Source organism: Panthera tigris, chromosome D3, assembly GCF_018350195.1.
Source record: "Panthera tigris isolate Pti1 chromosome D3, P.tigris_Pti1_mat1.1, whole genome shotgun sequence".
NCBI classification, from domain to species: Eukaryota; Metazoa; Chordata; class Mammalia; order Carnivora; family Felidae; genus Panthera; species Panthera tigris.
In genome coordinates, this window is record NC_056671.1 from 40,738,027 (window position 1) to 40,759,272 (window position 21,246).

A 21,246-nucleotide genomic window follows, 5' to 3' on the forward strand; every position below is an offset into this window, starting at 1 on the left:
GTGTCTCCACAGATGCTGATGCAGAGATTGAAGGAGCCCCAGCTGCTCCCTTAGACGTGATGTGCTTGGATGCCAACAAAGATTATATCATCATCTCTTGGAAACAGCCAGCTGTGGATGGAGGGAGTCCTATTCTGGGATATTTTATTGATAAGTTAGTACTTAGTCTATTTTCTTTTCTGGTCTCCTCTCCCTCTTTCTCTGTCTCTCTGTCTCCCTCTCTTTCTCTCTTTCTCTCTCTCTCACAAATACACACACACACACACACACACACACACACACACACACAAACACACACCTATCTATTGACCTAAATCCCAAAGACAATTTTTGAATCTGACTACTAATGCAAATCACTAATTTGGCAAGAATGCTATGAATTTATAGACATTCTGGAGACCACTTTGGAAATAGCTGGTGTCCATTATATTTAATGTCCATATTCCTAATTTGTTAGTAATTTTAAAATATTAAGTAATTTAAACAATAATGCTTTAGGAATACTAACAAAATCCTATTTACATTACAGGATGTGGTTTCAAATTAGACAAAGAAATAACAAATATCAATAGTATTAAATCATATTCTTTCTATAACTTTTTGTTGTTCACATTCTGTAAAACTTAGAACTTCTGATATTTATAGCAGTTGGGTCTTACACATTAATTATACAGTGAGTTTGGTCAATATAGACAACAAATTTAGATTATCAACCTAAATACATTATTATCTGACTTAGTTTCTATTCAAATAGTTGTTCCAATTTTCTTTCCAATTTTCAGTAATAGAATCTAATTGTAGAAACCACTAGGGACAGATAATCTGTGCCACTGTGGTACAATAGGTTTGTACTAAGGTGTATTAAACCTAATATTTATAGTAATAAGTAAATATATGCTTATTGGGGCACCTGGGTGGCTCAGTTGGTTGAGCAGCTGACTTTGGCTCAGGTCATGATCTTGCAGTTCATGGGTTCAAGCCCTGCATCGAGCTCTGTGCTGACAGCTCAGAGCCTGGAGCCTGCTTTAGATTCTGTGTCTCCCTTTCTCTTTGCCCCTCCCCCACTCATGTTCTGTCTCTCTCTCAAGAATAAATAAACATTAAAAATTCAGTATTTTATATATATATATATATATATGCCTATTGGGCTCAATACCATGCAGAGAAATATTTATAATAAATAATACACTATTTAACCCATACTAAATTCTTCCACATTGTTTTGTCATTTAGTGATGATGAACTGTCAAGTTTTAGGTAGATTCTTTTTCATTTTTACAGACTGCCTCATTGTCTTTGGCAGATTTTCAAGGGATTTTAAACTTCATCAGTGAAAGACCAGCCACAATTAGTAGCACATTTTGCTTTGTCATCATGAAAATAACCATATTGTGGCTTGTATTTATTAAAATTGGTTACATCCATGGCACTGTTCTAAACACATCACATATATTAACCATTAACCCATAACCACCATTTGAAAGGTAGACACTCTTATTACAAGTAGGAAACAGTAGCTGGCCCAAAGCCACATACTCATGAGAAAACACTAAGTTGCCTAAAGTCACACTAGAATTCAAATATCAGCCTGGCCATATGTTGATGTCCTTTCTGCTCCAACATGCTGTAGGCATCTCCAGAGCAGCTACTTCCCACCTTTCTTTCTGCCCACATGAGGGTTGGGAAACACACTCTACTATCACTGGGTCACCATGACAGCATCTGCATAGGGAGAGAGAGAGAATCTCTGGAGACAGAGGCAGTTTGAAGAATTGTCCTAGGCCTCTTGGCTCCCTCCCAAACCCTACCCATAGCAGCTCCGGAATTTCTGCAAAGGCAAGATTTAAGGGTGAAAGGCAGGGATTTAAGCCATATTTGACAGCACTTTACATAAGGGTGAGGAAAATGTCTATTGTCTATATCAAAAACTGGAAGGGTGAGGCTGAGGAAGTGAAGAGAAACTTCCCACCCTGACCAACTTTGCACTGCCATTAGAACTCCCTCCCCCATCAGAATTATTTGGGAATTAGATGTTTTAATGTTTTTATTTATTTTTGAGACAGAGAGAGACAGAGCATGAGCAGGGGAAGGGCAGAGAGAGAGGGAGACACAGAATCTGAAACAGGCTCCAGGCTCTGAGCTGTCAGCACAGAGCCCGACGTGGGGCTCGAACTCACAGACCGTGAAGTCATGACCTGGCTGAAGTCGGACACTCAACCGACTGAGCCACCCAGGCGCCCCGGGAATTAGATGTTTTAGACATAGACCATATTGGGGAAGTGACGTAAACTAAAAGTTCTGTGTTCTCATAAAAGCTGATGAGTTACTTAATCCTAGTGCTGTATAATTTAATCACATGCTGAGCCCCTAGCCCCGTCTATCAGGCCAATAGCATGATATGAACCACTCCACCCCAGACACCAACTGCAATAAAAGCACCCAGTTAGAAATCAGAGGTTCTAAGCACTTAATCTTTCCCTGCCAGTGGGCCTGGGAATTTCCCTGCATCTCATCAATCTCATCTGTTAAGAAACAAGTATATTATAATACTCTCTTCACCCTTCTACCTACACAGCATATAATGATCATTGAGTAGGCTTTTTCCAAGGGTGCCTGGCTACTCGGTAGAGCAGGCAACTCTTGATCTCAGGCTCATGAGTTTGAGCCCCACATTGGGTGTGGAGATTACCTAAGAAAAAAAAAGTGAGCTCTTTCCAAACTACAGTATAAACAGGTACATTTAAGGTGTTAACTTCCTCAAACAAAATTTTTATTTTTAAAAGAAAATGTGTAAAGAAGACAAAGAAAGAAGTCACCAACAGTGGAATTAAAGACGTCAGCCAGGGAGATGTCTGGGGGTCCTCCCTCTTAGTCTCTCCAATGTCGAGAGTGTACATACCTGCCTGCTGCTTCTGCTTTTTCTCCCCAAAGTTCCTCTGCCTAGCATACAAGGCCCTCAGCTGCTAGTTTTCAGGGAATTTAAAGGAAGTATATGTGTTTAGGAAGGACCTGAGGCTTCTTTCTTATTAAAGAAGACACATTGCAATTAAGTGGAACTGAGTGCATGCAGTTAAATAACTACTGAACCACACCCGAGCTGGGTATTTTATAGGGAGATCTGAAGCAATTGGGTGGGTTTGCAGCTTTGGAGCTATTACTTTAGTCAGACTTCTTTTAATTCTTATTGATCACTCTTTTTCCCATAGGTGTGAGGTGGGCACAGATAGCTGGTCTCAATGCAATGACACACCTGTGAAGTTTGCTCGTTTTCCAGTCACTGGGTTGATAGAAGGTCGTTCTTACATATTCCGAGTTCGAGCTGTGAATAAAACTGGAATAGGTCTACCATCTAGAGTTTCTGAGCCCGTGGCTGCTCTGGATCCAGCTGAGAAAGCTAGACTGAAAAGTAAGCATTTTTCAATTTTCAGGATCTTCTTGAACTTTTTTAAAATATATTTATAACTGTAGTACAGCTCATTGCGAGGTCATTCCTCCCCCTTCCACTAGAGGGAGAAGAGAATAGGAAATCCTTTATGGGTTAGAAAATCCTAGAGGAAAAAAACAAAAACAAAAACAATTTGTTTTCTTGACTCATCCATTCACTAAGAGCTTTATTTTTTTATTTTTTAAAAAATAACTTATTTATTTTTAAATTTACATCCAAGTTAGTTATCATATAGTGCAACAATGATTTCAGGAGTAGATTCCTTAATGCCCCTTACCCATTTAACCCATCCCCCACACACACACGCACAATCCCTCCAGCAACCCTCTGTTCTCTATATTTAAGAGTTAAGAGCTTTATTTCTTATTTTGATTCAGAAAATTCTCCTTATTAAATTGAGTTCTGGTCATTCTGTTTGAAATGAAATATGATAATCAAGAGCCCGGGAAGCATTTTTATTCATTTTATTAGCATACTCCAAATATGTTTTTCCTTTAATTCTTAAAATTATAAGATGGTCACATCTTTTGATGGTCACAATGGGGAAGGGAGGTCGTTATTGGCATCTAGTGGGTAGATGCCAGGGATGCTTCTTAACCTAGAATTTGCCCCCTAGAGCATTAATATCTCCACACCGTGAGTTCCTTTATATCAAAGGAAAAACACATTTACAACATATCTGATCTATACTTGAGTTTCCATATCAGACCATCAAAAATAATCTTTTCATATATTTAAACTCCAAGTCTCAATGTCAAAACCATGGTATATGAATTCCGCTCTGCATTTGTTTCATGGGAACCCATATGCATCCTCAATAATAGAAACCACAAAATGATATTTTAAAAAACTGTTCGAGGGGCACCTGGGTGGCTCAGTCGGTTGAGCATCTGACCTTGGCTCAGGTCATGATCTCACGGTCCATGAGTTTGAGCCCACGTCGGGCTCTGTGCTGACAGCTCAGAGCCTGGAGCTTGCATCGGATTCTGTGTCTCCCTCTGTCTCTGCCTCTCCCCTGCTCATGCTCTCTCTCTCTCTCTCTCAAAAATAAATAAACATTTTAAAAAACAAAAATAAATCATTGGATATTAACACTTCAGTCTATAACAGATTTTTCAGCGTTGGCCCTATAGACAGTCTAGGCCAGATAATTCTTTGTTATGGGGGCTGTCCTGTTCATTGTAGGATGTTGAGAAGCATCCCTGGCATCTACCCACTAGATGCCAATAACGACCTCCCTTCCCCATTGTGACCATCAAAATTGTCCCCAGACATTACCAAATGTCCCTGAGGGGCAAAATCACCCCAGTTGAGGACTGCTAGTCTATGTCCTATTTGCAGTGTTTGTTTGTTTGTTTGTTTGTTTGTTTTGTTTTTGCCTTAGGTAGATATATGGCGTCACAAAAAGCTAAGCTCCAGAAAAAGTCTGGAGACTTTTTCTAATCAGGCTCCTTGATTGCCCTCTAATTACTTTTCACTTACTATCTGACTTCCCTCCCTCTTTCCTAATTCCATCTCATTCTTTCATTTACTCTATTTTTTAAATAAATTCTAATGAGAGTAAGATTCGTTTGAATTGAAAATAGGTTATCTTATGTATTACCTTTCTGTTTCTGTACAAACTATGGTGAAAAGTCTGGTGATAAAGCAGGAGTCGAACCATTCTCTCTGATATTTGTGGGAACACAGAAGTGAATTTCCTCTTCAATGAATGAATGAATGAATGAATGAATGAAATGGATTTAAATGCATTTTACTCTTTTCCTGCCCATCTCACCCATTTTTCTTACTCCAGATCAAAGCTGGTTTCCTTCATAAATAACACTTGTCAAAATACAATGGAAAGAAATCGCTTTCATTGAACTGTACTGCAGGATTCACTTCATTTACTTTCATTTCATTGTACTGCAGGATTAGCCCCCCTCTCCTCTTTGAGCTTCATTATTGCAGATAAATAACTACTGGGCTTACAATTGTTCCAGAAACGTTTCCCCCAAATACATGCTATCTCTTAAGAAGACATGAGGGAACCTACATGTTTCCAGAGATCTATATTGAATAGTAAACAAACACAGGTTATTTACCTTGCTTGCGAAAGTACATTTCCAGAAATATTGACTCCAACTAGGCAGGTTCTGTGCTCTAGCAGATTGTGAGTCCCTTGAAGACGTAACACCGTATATGTGCTCAGTAAGATTCATTATGAAAATACCTAAGCAAACGAGTAACAAACTCAATTCTGACTAATATGGCCAGTTTGTGAATACAGTTGAAACTGCATTTAAGAATTTCTTGATTTTTACATTTATCTATGTTTAGGTCGCCCTTCAGCACCCTGGACTGGACAGATCATTGTCACTGAAGAAGAACCTTCAGGTAAAACTCTGTTTTCCCCAGATATTATTGCCCATGTTTTGCCATGTGGTTTATCCTTTATTGTGAAGGGTACAGTGCATATCATTTAAGATGTTTAGAGAGGACATTCTGAAATATTTGGATACCATAAAGGAACTTATATTTTCAGAGATTCACTGTTTTAAAAAAAGGCTTATTGAGGTACAGTTGACATATAGTAAATTGATATCTGTAAAATGTGCAATTTGATAAATTCTACATGTGTATATTCCTGTGAAACTGTCACCATGATCAAAATAATAAACGTATGCATCACCCCTAAAATTTTCTCAGGCCCCTTTGTAATTTCTTTCTCATACCTCTTCCCCATCTCCAGGCCATCACTGATCTGCTTTCTGTCACTATAGTTTGCATTGTCCAAACTTTTAGATGAATGAATCATACTCATTTTTATCTTATTTTCCTCACTGAGCATAATTGCTTTAAGATTTATTCATGTTGGGGGCGCCTGGGTGGCTCAGTCGGTTGAGCGGCTGACTTCTCAGGTCATGATCTCACAGTCCGTGAGTTCGAGCCCCACGTCGGGCTCTGTGCTGACAGCTCAGAGCCTGGAGCCTGTTTCAGATTCTGTGTCTCCCTCTCTCTGACCCTCCCCTGTTCATGCTCTGTCTCTCCCTGTCTCAAAAATAAATAAAACGTTAAAAAAAATTAAAAAAAAAAAAAAAAAGATTTATTCATGTTGATGTATATATCAGTTCATTTCAATTTTTTCATCCATTTACTGTCAAAAATTTCTATGAATATCCTTGTTAAGTGTTTGTAGGGACATATGCTTTCATTTTTCTTGGATGAATACCTAGGAGTTGAATGGATAGGTCATATGGTAGGTGTGTTTAATTTTTAAAGAAACTGCCAACTGTTTCCAAGATGGTTATACCACCTTGCATTCCCATCAGCAGTATGTGAGTTCCAGTTGTCCACGTTATCACCAGTAGTGGTATTTTATAGTGGGTGCATAGTGGTTTTAATTTACATTTTCCTAATAATGTTGGGCATCTTTTTTTTTTTTTTTTTACATTTATTTCTTTTTGAGAAACAGAGTGAGACAAAGCATGAGCAGGGGAGGGGCACAGAGAGAAGGAGACACAGAATTTGAAGCAGGCTCCAGGCTCTGAGCAAGCAGTCAGCATAGAGCCTGATGCAGGGCTCGAACCCACAGGCTGTGAGACATGACCTGAGCCAAAGTCAGACGCTCAACCGACTGAGCCACCCAGGAGCCCCAATGTTGGGCATCTTTTTATGTATATATTGCCATTTTTGCATCATGATGCTTGAATCTTTGCCAAATCAAGTTTACTCAGATATTTTTCCTGTTTTGTTTTCTAGAAATGTTACAACATTAGCTCTTAGATTTTAATCTATGCTCCATTTCAAATCATTTTTTTCTATATTTTATGAAGTAAGAACCCAAGTTGTTCTTCTTATTATCTTTATCATTTTGCATATGGCTATCCAATTATTTCAGCAATCTGTTCAAAAGATAATCCTTTTCCCATTGAATTGCCTTGGCACAATTGTCAAAATCAATTGGTTGCATATTTCTGGACTCTCTATTGGTCAATTTTATTTTCTCTACACCAATCACACTATCTTGATTACTGTAGCTTTTATAAGCTTCAGGTTGTTGTTGTTTTAAAAAGCTTCATAGTTTAAAACAAAAAACCAAACGAATAAATAGCTTCAGAGTTTTGAAATTAGGTAGTATTAGTCCTCTGATTTTTTCCCCAAAGTTGTTTTTGCTATTCTGTCTTTGCATTTCCATGTAAATTTTAAAATCAGCTTATTAATTTCTATTAAAAAACTTATGGATATTTCAACTGAGTCTTTTATATCCTTAATGATTTTCTATCTACTTGGTCTATTAAATTGATAGAGCAGTGATGAAATCTCTGACTGAAAAATAGATTTATGTATTTCTTCTTGCAGCTCTACCAGGTTTTGCTTCATATAGTTTGAGGTTTTGTTATTACATGCATAAGTAATTTATCTTCTAATGAATTGACCACTGTATTATTATAAAGTGATACTTTTTATTCATGGTTGTGTTTTTTGCTTAGGAATCTACCTTGTCTGATATTAATGTAATCATTCCAGGGTTGTTGTTTTTTTTATCAGTGCTAGCATGGCATATGATTTTCATCCTTTTACTTTTGACCTATATTTAAATTGTATTTTTTTAGGCAGCATATAACTGAGTCTTGACTTTTTATCCACTTGGGTAATCTTTGCCTTTTTACTAGAGTGAACAATTTACATTTTGTGTGATTATTGATATGGCTGGATTTAAATCTACCGTCTTGCTATTTATTTTCTATCTGTTCCATGTGTTTGTTTCCTTTCTCCTCTTTTTCTACTTTCTTTTGGATTTAGTATTTTTTATTATTCCATTTTAGCTGTGTTATCTTATTAGCTATAATTCTTTATTTTGTATTATACTAGTTCAGAATTTATAATATACATCTTATCACAACCTTTCTTCAAGTAATATTATATTACTTCATGTATAGTGTAAGAACTTAAAACAGTATTATTCCATTTCCCCCTTCAAGCCTTGATGCTGTTATTGCATGGATTTTATTTGTGTATATATTATAAATTGCACAATACATTGCTGTTATTTTGGTTCAAATAGTCACTTATCTTTCAAAGAAATTTAAAAGTAAGAACAAATTTTCAAATATTCACTCACATTTTTACCATTTCTGTTGTTCTTCATTTCTTTGGGTAGATCTCTTTGTTTTTGTAAGGTTTATTTATTTATTTATTTATTTTTTAATTTTTTTTTTTTAATGTTTATATTTGAGACAGACAGAGACAGAGCATGAACGGGGAGGGGCAGAGAGAGGGGGAGACACAGAATCTGAAACAGGCTCCGGGCTCTGAGCCATCAGCACAGAGCCCAACGCGGGGCTCGAACTCACGGACCGTGAGATCATGACCTGAGCTGAAGTCGGACGCTCAACCGACTGAGCCACCCAGGCGCCCCTAAGGTTTATTTATTTTTGAGTGAAAGAGAGACAGACAGAGTGCTAGTGAGGGAGGGCAGGAAGAGGGAGACACAGAATCTGAAGCAGGCTCCAGGCTCTGAGCTGTCTTCACAAAGCCCAGTGCGGGACTTGAACTCACAAACCATGAGATCATGACCTGAGCCGAAGTCAGCGCTTAACCTACTCAGCCACCCAGGTGCCCCTGTGTAGATCTCTTTGAATCTCAGGCATTTCCTTTACTATTTCTTATAGTGCAGGCCTGCTGGTTATGAATTATTTTATTTTTTTTTGTATGTCCGAAACAGTCTCTGTTTCATCTTCATTTTTGAAATATATGTTCATTGGTTATAGAATTCTAGGTTGACAGTTTTCCTTTCAGTACTTAAAAAAAAAATTTTTTTTAATGTTTATTTATTTTTGAGAGAGAGAGACAGAGCTCAAGAGGGGAAGGGCCAGAGAGAGAGGGAGACACAGAATCTGAAGTAGGTTCCAGGTTCCAAGCTGTCAGCACAGAACCTGATGTGGGGCTCAAATTCACGAACTGAGAGATCATGACCTGAGCCAAAGTCAAACGCTTAACCAACTGAGCCACCCAGGCACCCTTCCTTTCAGTACTTTAGAAAGGATGGTCCATTATAGCTCAGACCTACACTATAAGAATGACTATTGTTATTCTTACTTTGTCCCTCAGATATTTTCCTCTCTGCCTGATTTTAATAGATTCTTTTTATCACTGGATTTACAAATTTGATTATGATATGCATCTGTGTTATTTCCTTCATGTGTCTTGTGCTTGGGGTGTACAAGTTTCTTGGATTCATGAGATTGGAATTGGATTCATGAGATTGGTTTCATGAGATTTGGAAAATTTTTTCACCAGTATTTCTTCTTTAAATTTTTAAAAAATGTTTATTTTTATTTTTGAGAGAGAGAGAGAGAGAGAGAGTAAGTGGGGAGGGGCCAGAGAGAGGGACACAGAATCTGAAGCAGGCTCCAGGCTCTGAGCTGTCATCACAGAGCCCGATGTGGGGTTCGAACTCATGAATTGCAAGATCATGACCTGAGCCGAAGTCGGACACTCAACCGACTGAGCCACTCAGGCACCCCTCACAAGTCTTTCTTTAAACATCTTTTTTCTGTATCCCTTTCTCTCTTCTCTACTTTAGGAAATCCAATTACATGTCACTTGAAACCACAGCTTGCTGATGCGATATCCATTTTTCCTTTCAGTCTTTTTTGATTTCTGTGTTCCATTTTAGACATTTTCTACTACTGTGCCATAATTTTACCATCCTTTTCTTCAGTGTCTAACTTGCTGTGAATTCCAGTCAGTGTGTGGGTTTTGTTTTGTTTTGTTTTCATTTTAGGTTTTGTAATTTACAGCTGTAGAAGTCTGTAGAAGTCTGTAGAAGCTGTAGAACAATTTGTATTATTTTTACATTTTCCATGTCTTTAATTAACAGGTTGAATCTTTATGCTCTGGAACATAATAAATATATTTATAATAACTGTTTTTATATCCTTGCCTGTTAATTCTATCATCTGTGACATTTTTTATTTTGTTTTCATTGATTGATTTTTCTCCTCAGAAGGGGCTATATTTTCATGATTCTTTGCATACTTAATAATTTTTCATGAGATGCCATACATTTTGAACTTACATTGTTTGGTGCTGGATATTTTTGTTTTTTTATAAATGCTCTTGAGCTTTGTTCTGGGGAAACGATTTGATCTTTCAAGGGTTGCTTTGTTAGGTGAAATCAGAACAGCCTTTAGTCTAGGGATAATTTGGCCATACTACAGAGGAAATACCCTTCTGAGCAGTACTCTACCGGATGCTTGGGAATTAGATTTACACTCTGACTGGTGGGAATATGGACTCTCCCAGGCCCCATGAGAGCTTTGAGGATTGTTCTCTCCAACTCTTTTGTGTGGGTTTTCTCCAGCCTCAAGTGGTTTCCTCATATTCATGTTCTGATCAGTACTCAGGTGAACACTCCAGACAGACCCTTTGCAGATCTCTGAAGCCTCTCTCTCAGTGTAGCCCTTTCCTCCAGTATTCATCCTTCTGACTCTATCTGTAGATAGATACCTTGCCCTTCCTGGAATTCCAGCTTTTTTTCCTCCAGCTGGGGAGACTGCCAGGCTCTACGTGGTTCCTCTTCCTGAGCTGCTGTCTTGAACTTCTCTCTGGACAATAAACTAGGACAATAGTAGAGCTCACTTTAATTTGTTTCTCTTCTATCAGTCATCATTGTCCTAAGACAGCTAATATCCAATGTCTATAAACAGGTGTTTCATGTATTTTGCATGGTATTTTAGTTATTTGACATGGAAGGGTTACTCTGATGTCAGGAACTGTGGAGGCTCTAAAATTTTACCCGACTTACAAACTAATACATTTTCTACCACAGTTTCATAGATGCTGACAGAAGACAAGAGAGTCCTAGATCAGAAACAAAGGACTCTATAATTCACAGCGTGGTAGACCACATGAGCTTCACGTTCCCATTATTCTTCCCTGCACTGTCTCCCCCTCCCCACACCAAGTCCCACAGGGTGGTATGGAGGAGCACAGATGGGTGTGCACACACAGTACATTTGTGTCACATCTGAGAAACCTTGTACTTAGGACACCCCAGTCTTCTAAGGGGGCTGCTGACAGATCTACCCAACCTTTCTCTGAAGGACATTATCTTTACTATTCTGGGCAGAAAACAAGACAACTTTCTGCCCTAGAGAATATACTATCTCATATTCCAAGTTTGTTTGCTTTCCAAACATCCTTGAAAAGATATTCTATATATTTTCTTAATGTTTATTCATTTTTGAGAGAGAAAGAGACAGAGCGTGAGTAGGGGAGGGGTAGAGAGAGAGGGAGACATAGAACTCAAAGCAGGTTCCAGGCTCTGTGCTGTCAGCGTGCCCTGAAAAGATATTCTGTAAAAAGCTGATGTAAGATGTACAGAAAGTAAAACTTATGTCGTTACTACTGTTTTTAAGGACCAGAAAGAAAATCAGAACTGTCAAGCAAAGAAAGTAAAATTGTGGCTTTGAGTGAATGAATGAATGTTTTAGGAAGGATTTCAGAGTTGGGGTACTTCTTTATACTGTGGAGAAGTAATGAACTCTTCCCCCAGTAGGAGAGAAGCATCTGTGCCTCTTGGAGCATGCTGGGCTTCCCAGAGTGTGTGCTTTTCACTTTTCCTCATTGTTTTTCAGAGGGTATTGTTCCTGGGCCCCCCACAGACCTCTCTGTCACAGAGGCCACCCGGAGCTATGTGGTGCTAAGTTGGAAGCCCCCTGGCCAGCGTGGCCACGAGGGCATTCTGTACTTTGTGGAAAAGGTAAGACTCTGGGATCAAACATTATTACCTCATGCCACTTCCTAAAGATTTCTTTAGAGAACTAGAGCTTAAATTTCCATTGTGTCCTGAACTCTTCAAACCCGTATAAACTATGAACAATCTTCACAGAAAAATGCATATCACACAAAACTTTGCCTAAAAGTTCAGGGGGTGTATAGATCTGTGAAGCTCACCCATAGACTCCAAGGAGGCCCACAGACCTCAAATTATAACCTTTAAGAAGAGAATTGCTCCCGAAACTGTAGATTGTTCATATGGCAGTTTTCTAGAAGCTTTCTCTGTCTCTCTCGCTCTAGTAATAGCTTTTCATCTCTCTACAATTTGTCTTAAGCAGTCGAAACTGAAGATCAATGAGGGTAGATGAGCCAGAGGAATAGAAGTGACAATACTTTCAGAATACTGTCAAATAGCTGGAGGATCAAAGAGAGAAAGTCCTTACATGCTGCCTGGCACTTGGCCAGCACTACTCTAAGTACAGGTAGTAGGATGGGGTCAGAGATTGCAAAACAGCATGAGATACTGGCTAGTTCTTTCCCTCAAATATCTTGTAATTTTATTGTCATGCTCTTGGAGAGGGCAGCGTATAATGAAAGCCTAAAATGGGTGGAATGATGAGAATTATATGTGAATCTACCATAGACACAGATCTAAGGGCAGTTACAGTAAGCATTTATGCCCAGAAAATGGAGAAGAGCCAAGTCCTAGACAGGACGTTATTTGGGGCAAGTGCCCTAGTTTCAAGGGCAGACACAAAGGAGGAGTATCTGCCAGGCAAAACATAATTGCCTCCGGGACGGGGCATTTCAAGAGAATTTACTTAAAATGAGGTTCAAAATCCATTCATTAAGAAAGTTTTGATTAAGATATAATTGAAAAAAATGAAACTAAAATAAGCTTATTTTCTGTTACCCATAAGAACATTTACATTTATACTGGCAGCCACGCACCATTATTTTTGAAGAACAACAAATGAAACAATTGGCTGTAGTTTTTGTGTATTTTGTTTTTATAAAATTGTGTGATAACAGGGTAAGTTGTCATTTACTTTACATTTTACCTTCGTAGTAAAATTATAGAAAAGGTTTCTACTTGGCAAAAATATTGCGGAGCTTGGTGAGTTTTCCTAAGAGCTTTTGTGTTTCATCCTTAATGCTATTCTGATCATTCAATTTCAGAACATCTATTAGGTCACCTTCCCTGATAATTATTACAGGAGAATAGACATGATGGGTATATAGGTACTTGCAAACTTCTGCAAATTAGGTGACAACATGAAAGTAATATGCAACTATCTTCATGGCCTTTTAGTTATTTGAGATCATCAGAGAATATTATACTAGCATTAAAAATGCTAGGGTCTGTGGTTTTCCTATTTTAATTAATAAATGTATTAATTTATGTCCTTTTTAAAGACATTTATCATGTCTTTGAGGAGCATGCCTCACTTCTCCTTGTCCCTAGCACATTGGTAACAATAAATGGATTATTTCTGTAACATGGACATCTTTCAAAAGAATCTGATTTTACTAAAAACATATTAGATTTTTTATTGTTAGTAATTTGTATATTTTCTAGATATTAACCTCAAATTAACTAGAACTTGAGTAGCATTTCTGATTTTAAAATTTTTCTTTTCTTTTTTTTTCTTAATAGAGGGCAAGACTAGAGTGGAAAATGTTTATTTCCTGGTGTGCTTAATACATACCCTCCACTGAATCTTTTCGAAATTCTCCACAGGAAGAGAGTTCTGAGTAAGCTCTCTGACAGTAATTACCATCTTTCCTATAATAATGACACAGTAACAATGTACCACTGAGGCGTTTTCTTCAAATGAGTCAACTTTGGCTTCTGTTAAACATTTCCTCTGGTCACATAAACTCTAATTTCTCCAGGAAAGTCTATTAACTTCCCTAGACCTAAATACATATGAGTCTGTGATTAAAAATGTAAGTGTTCATCCACCAGCAAACCTGGCATGGAACAGAGGGAACATTTCGAGTGCAGGGTGAGCAGAGAGGCCTGTAAAGGCATGGATGACGTATACAAAAGGCCCAGGATGTTGACATATTGGGGGAGCAGAACATGTCCAGAGACCTAGGGCACACTTACAGAACTATCCAAACATCACACCGTTGTCCTGAGCTAAGACTCAAGCTATTCTGATGAGCCACTTCTAATACATTGACCTTTCTTTTTTTTTTTTTTTTTAACATTTATTTATTTTTGAGACAGAGAGAGAGCGTGAACAGGGGAGGGTCAGAGAAAGAGGGAGACACAGAATCTGAAACAGGCTCCAGGCTCTGAGCCGTCAGCACAGAGCCCGACGCGGGGCTCGAACCCACGGACCGTGAGATCATGACCTGAGCCGAAGTCGGCCGCTTAACCGACTGAGCCACCCAGGCGCCCCTACACTGACCTTTCTAAAGAGAAATGTTCTACATGCTTTTGTCCCGCAGCACATTTTCATCCCCAGAATATTCATGCCCATGGGAGTTCTGCTTCTTTAATTACCCCTGAGCTTGCACTTCTTTACAGAACTTTTTACCAGAATTTGCATGCACATAAAGCACAAAGTCACCTGTTATGGCTAAAGCTTATGCCCAGTTACACCATGTCTGTGAGCCCTAAAATGGTTGATAGTGAGGGGTTTATTAGCAAGGTTATTGGATGGATCGGCCTCCAGTGTTCCCAGCCTTCCTATACTGTGTTCTTCTCAGCCCCAAACTTTTTTCTCAGATGTCTTATGTCTTCAGCTCTTTCTCTCTCATTCCCTTATCAAAAATCTGGTCCTGTCAGAGATAAGGGTTGTATCACTTGCTAGCTCTGTTTCTGCATGCAGGAATGTTTACCAATGACCAGGCACTGTTCTTTTTTTTTTCCTTTCATAAAAATTTATGTTTATTATGCTTAATCAAATGTAAGTGATACATCCAAGGAAAAATTTGCTATTTTTTTAAATGAAATTTATTGTCAAATTGTTTTCTCTACAACACCCAGTGCTCATCCCAACAGGTGGACCAGGCACTGTTCGAAGCACTCTGCACATGTTAACTCACCTAATACTTACGGTAACCTTATGAGGGAAATGCTTTTATTTTCATCATGCCTATTTTGTAGATGAGGAAATTGAGGCTTCGGTGGGGCATATAATTTGCTCAGGGTCACACATTTAGTAAGAGACAGAGCTAGTATTTGAACCCAGACAGTCTGGCTCAGTTTCATATACTGTATCCAACTAGTATACATTGCTGCCTTTCAACCTTCCCAAGCCTGTCTTCTCTGGACAACATGGATAATCACACAGTGCTACCTCCACAATACTTAGTTCAGAGCACAGTTGAGAAGATTAAAGAGTTACAATGACATAAATCCCCTAGCATAGTGAAAGGCAGCTATTATTTTTTATTATGAAAGTATAAATGACTGATAATTGTTATATGTTCCCCAGGGGAGAATGTGTCAAAATGAATTAAAGCCATAAACTGAAGAATTGAAGGTCTGGGAGAATTTTATCCCTCAGTTATCAGCAGATTGACTCGTTAGGGGGAATTTATCCTCTCTACCCTTCCACACACAATGACACATCATGAAAGATTCGACAAGGGACTTTAGAGGTTACCCTGTCACATTTGCTTATTTTGCAAATGTTAAAACTGAGACCAAACAATACTCATGTGACTCTCCCCAGGTCACATGTCTTATTCTTAACAAAGCTAGGACCAGAGTGGATGCCTCTGGATCCTTTTCACCATACCATGTTGTCTCTCATTTCAAATCCATGAAGGTTATGCCAAACGATATACCAGTATTTTTATAGTCCCAAGAATGTATCATCCCTCACAGCTGGTCACTATATCGCAAGGTTTGGATTTCTGGAAAAGTATCTTGAAACTGTTCAAAAGTTCCAAAGCAAAATCATTTCTGCTGACCTTGGGCAGAATTGAGAGTACAAATAGGAGGGGAAAAGGATTACTGAAGACTACTGATAGTTTTCTCACTATATTCTCTACCAAAGTGCAAATAGACACCACATCCTTTCAAGGATTTCAGAGTCACTCTAGACCACTTTAATTCCAAGAATAGAATTGCTTTAAATTAGTTTTTCCCATAATTTATTCTAAAATATGGGTAAGAAAAAAAGAACATCTTTATCTTTCATTAGCTTCCTTCCTTCCTTCCTTCCTTCCTTCCTTCCTTCCTTCCTTCCAAATTCAAAAAAAAAAATTCATTCATTCAGGAAAAAACAATTGTTGATTATTTCCTATGTGTCAGATACAATTCTAGGCTCTGGAGGATAGCAGTGAACAAGACAACTTGCTGAACTCAATTCACTGAAACTTATTTTTCAATGGAGGAGATGACAAATAACTTAATTTCAAATAGAGATAAGTGTTTAAAAAAATAATAAAGCAAGATAAAGGATAGAGAGTGATGAGAAAGGAACAAAGAACTCTTTCAGATTCTTTGGTAGAATAGGGAGGGGGTGATCAAGAAGGGCTTTCTGAGGAGGTGGTGTTTGAGCACAGACCTGAATGATATTCTGAATCATTAAATAACACTCAATTAAAATAAAAGTTTATAGCAGTGAAAATTAAAGTATCTTATATAGCACATTAAATTGAATTACCCACCCTAAGAATTAGAAAAGGATCTGACCCCAAGCAGTCCTCAAAATAAATTAAGGTCTTTTATAAGTCGATCAGTGATCTTACTTGGTTAATAAAGTCAGTGAAGTATTAAAGTATTTATCAAACAATGCAAAGCCAATTTTATTTAGATAATCCTATGGACTACAGATGCTTCATCCCCATTTCCTCCAAATCTCTTCTCCAGTTCAACTCACTGGTAACAGGTAGGTGGTTTGTTGACGGATAAATAAGACTGCTAGATGCCTGGCCTAGAGGTCCCATTTATTCTTGCCGTGCCGTGAATGGGTCTCACTGTTTGGGCTGCAGTGTGACGCAGAGACAGAAAACTGGCAGCGGGTGAACACAGAGCTCCCTGTGAAGTCTCCCCGCTTTGCTCTCTTCGACCTGGCTGAAGGGAAATCCTACCGCTTCCGCGTCCGCTGTTCTAACTCGGCAGGAGTGGGTGAGCCCTCAGAGGCAACGGAAGTGACCGTGGTAGGGGATAAACTTGGTAAGTGTGGAGTTCCCTTGAACAACTGTAAACTTCTTTTACTTCAATTTAAGAAAAACTTCCAAAGCAAGTACTCATCAGAACGTATATGCCCGGAAGCAAAAGTAGTGGCATCCTTCTTTCGTATCATGAATTTAATTGATGACTATACTTGACTGATACATTTCAAAAATTCATTATTATGAATGATGAAGTTATGAAAAGTAAACTTCTTTGGGAGTTTCAACAGTATTGTTAATGTATTTTTTCTGGAGTGGGTTGGTAGGTTCCTGGGTATTTAGTTTATCATTATGCCCCCACACTAACATATTTTTTTTTTTTATTTTCTGCTTTAACAAATATAAAGTAAGTAACTGTATGTTTGAGATGATTACTTATGTAAAATTTATGTGTGTGTGTGTGTGTGTGTGTGTGAGAGAGAGAGAGAGAGAGAGAGAGAGAGAGATAAGAATGAAGTTTTTTAAACCACACCTGAGTTTGATCATCATTTTCCTCCTTTGTCAGATATCCCAAAGGCCCCAGGCAAAATCATCCCAAGCAGAAATACAGACACATCAGTGGTAGTTTCATGGGAGGAATCCAAAGACGCCAAAGAACTGGTCGGGTACTACATAGAGTCAAGTGTGGTTGGCTCTGGCAAGTGGGAGCCCTGCAACAACAACCCTGTGAAGGGCCCACGGTAACCACAGTGTTGGGGGGTGGGCTGTGGGGAGCCTTCTGACTCTAGAGCATAGAGGCTGTCAGGAGGAAATCAGCCATGGACCCATACAGCAGCACCAACATCCAGTGGAGGAAGACTTTTTAAAACATTATGCTTTAAGGGGTGGCTCAGTTGGTTAAGCGTCCGTCTGACTTCAACTCAGGTCATGATCTCATGGTTCATGTGTTCGAGCCTCACGTTGGGCTCTGTGCTGATAGCTCAGAGCCTGGAGCCTGCTTCGGATTCTGTGACTCCCTCTCCCTCTGCCCCTTTCCTTGCTCATGCTCTCTCTCTCTCTCTCTCTCTTAAAAATAAATAAATATTTAAAAAATTTAAAAAGAACATTATGCTTTATATATCCAAATGAATTAAAAATTGAACATTATCTACTGCTATATTTTTTTTTAAAGTTTTCTTGGGATATTAAACACTTAGAAACACATTAATGCCAGCTATGATGGGTTCACTTTATAGCTCTTTTCTGATTCTTTTCCTTTATGCTATTAGTTCTTTCTACCCCTCTTTTGTGGTCTTTAATATCCAAAATGATAAGATTTCAAGGGTCTAATAGGCTCTAGCTGACATAAAATAGCCAGGCATTTTAAATGAATAGGAAAAAAGTATCAACATTTTACAAATTTTGAACATGGTGAAACTCAGTGCTAAGGAGACATAAGTAACACCAAAAAAAAGGACACTCAGAATACTTTGCCACTTCTTTACATCTGTTTCTAATATGGAGAGGGTTTTTTTCTTGCTTTCAAATGTTTTGTCAACCAGTCTTGCAAGTTGATGATGAATTCTGGTCTGCAACCAAACTCTGAGACTCCTTTGATTTAGGACTGATTTGAGAGGAGAATTCCCCCTGCCCCCACCAGAATTGTCATGCAGGCTTGTTAGGCAGCTTCTGGCATGGCCACTTTCAAGTCCAAGGACCCCCATAGGATGAGTTGTTTCTTTTGCAGAACATGAGAGAATAGAGAAAAATCAATTAATGGGTGAAAGCAATATGTTTTTCAAGAGATTCACTTGGCCTGTTTACTCATTTCACTGTTACTCTCAGTTCCCAGCATTTTCCTGGGGCTATTTAGAAATATTTATAGAGGGTGAGGCAGGGTCTGCCTTTCCACAAACAGATGGCAGCTTCTCAAGGGCAGGCACCATTTTCTATTCATCTTTGTGCCCACAATACCTAGCTCAGTGCCTGGAACACTGAAGTGCTCAATAAATATTTGCTGAACTGAGCTGACCTGAAGAATTGGCCTCATTTATGTCTGCCTTCATTAAATATTCCAACTTTACTAATGGTAATAGAGTCATTAGCAGACCTGTTATTTCCTCTGGTTACAGTGTTCAGGATGGATTAAAATGTTACAGTGATTCATGAAACAGCTATTTATAGCCATAATAGCTATTAAGGAAGGAGGTTGTTTTATGTGTGAAACTGCCCATGGATTCACACCTCATTACTGGATCCTCATTTCTAAATGGTTATCCATATTTCATCTTATTTTCAGATTCCAGTGTCATTTCTCAAGTCATTATGCCTTCCCTGGTATGCAGGGAAGCAGTAACTAGGCCTCTATAACAGGGAGCAGCCAGTGTCTTACAGCCATAAGTGTAAACCTGAAATAGCCATTAATGATATCATTAATATCACCTATTATTTATTAAAAGACTCCTCTATGCCAGACCCTGAAATAAGTACTTTAAATACAGCCAGTCTTTACACAAAAGTTATTATGGAGGCATTATTATCCCCATTTTACTGATGAGCACACAGAGCCTCGGAAAAGTTAAGGTACTTAATTCGGGGGAAACCCAGGACTCTGAATTGTTTGATCGAGTTTAGAAAATCGCCTTAATTAGCTGCCTTCTTGTCTAAAGCACATACATTACCTGATCTCTCTACGAATTATTTTTATAAACCCAGATCATTCAGTTAAGCTAAAATCATCTTGTCTAATTTGCCTGCTAGAAAAGTTTTTAAAAACTCCTTTTCCTTTTAGATTTACTTGCCATGGACTGGCAACTGGCCAGAGTTATATCTTCCGGGTCAGAGCAGTTAATGCGGCTGGACTTAGTGAATATTCACAGGATTCAGAAGCGATTGAAGTAAAAGCTGCTATAGGTAAGTACCTTCTGCGTAGCTTTGGAGGGCAAAAAGTGAATTTTTATGTTATAAAGGAAGATACCATCCTCGCCAGAAATGGTTTTAAAGCTTCTAGTACTGCTCGAGGGTTCTGTCCTCAGATGATCATTATCTCTGACTCCAGGTGACAGCTAACCTTCCATAGCCATCATTTTACAGATCTTCATCACTTACCCAGACTCTGTGCATCTGTAGCCTTGCCATCTTCACAAGTCCGAGTGTCCTCAGATAGTTCCCATTGTGTGAAACTCCATTCTAACTTCGTGCTCATCCTGGGAGTGTGGAGGGCCATCCGGTTCCGTGAAGTGGTATATCACCCATAACCCACGTCATTTTGTACCTAAATGCCATTTCACCTGCGACAAAGCCTGGCTTGTTTTCACTAACAACATGCTTTTTACAAACTCCTCTAAATTTCGTGCAAGATACTTGTGGTTGCTTGGTCATATGCTACATTTCTGCTCACAAAGTAACCAACAGAATAAAACCCGTAATAAAGTAATTGTATGAGTGTACGTGATGTGCCTCCCAATCTTAGATAAAGCAGGGAAAGGACCCACATAGCTCAGAGCACTAAAAATGATGTCTGTGATAGAGTGACACACATTTGAAGGGAAAGATTATTTAATACCAGTTATCTTCAGTTATCATGCCGTATTACTTTTTAATATTCCTTATAATATGGACAGTAGGTAACTTTTTTTTTTTTTTTTTGAGGTTGGGAGGTACAGGCCATTAATATTTCAGTAATGTACATAATTCTAGCTGTTATAAAATCAGGATCTTTAATGTATGTCCTGTGCACTTTATGATCCATTCTGCCCCCTCATTCTGTGAATTAAGAGGACTTAATATCTTTCAAAAAACGTCAGAAGTTTGCTTTTTTCCTGTATATACTTGGGTTCTGCAAATCAAAATGGTTCCTGTTTCTGTCTGTGGTTTTTTGTTCTCATTTCTTCTTTTCCAGAATATGGAGAAGTTGAAATGTTTCCTTGGTGTAAATTATGTGAAACGTGTGCTTTCCGTATTTCTTGCAAATC

General features: G+C 38.5%; 1 protein-coding gene across 11 annotated transcripts in view; it reads left to right on the forward strand.

Moving 5' to 3' along the window:
- MYOM1 (myomesin 1) overlaps positions 1-21,246 on the forward strand; it is a 163,426-nt gene that overhangs the window by 80,082 nt on the left and 62,098 nt on the right. For all 11 annotated transcript variants that reach the window (XM_015540792.2, XM_042962765.1, XM_042962769.1 and 8 more), the window contains 7 exons: positions 13-154; positions 3,207-3,406; positions 5,765-5,821; positions 12,070-12,194; positions 17,171-17,354; positions 17,859-18,033; positions 20,064-20,185. In XM_015540792.2, coding sequence (XP_015396278.2) covers positions 13-154; positions 3,207-3,406; positions 5,765-5,821; positions 12,070-12,194; positions 17,171-17,354; positions 17,859-18,033; positions 20,064-20,185 — 1,005 coding nt within the window. The remainder of the gene's footprint in view (positions 1-12; positions 155-3,206; positions 3,407-5,764; positions 5,822-12,069; positions 12,195-17,170; positions 17,355-17,858; positions 18,034-20,063; positions 20,186-21,246) is intronic.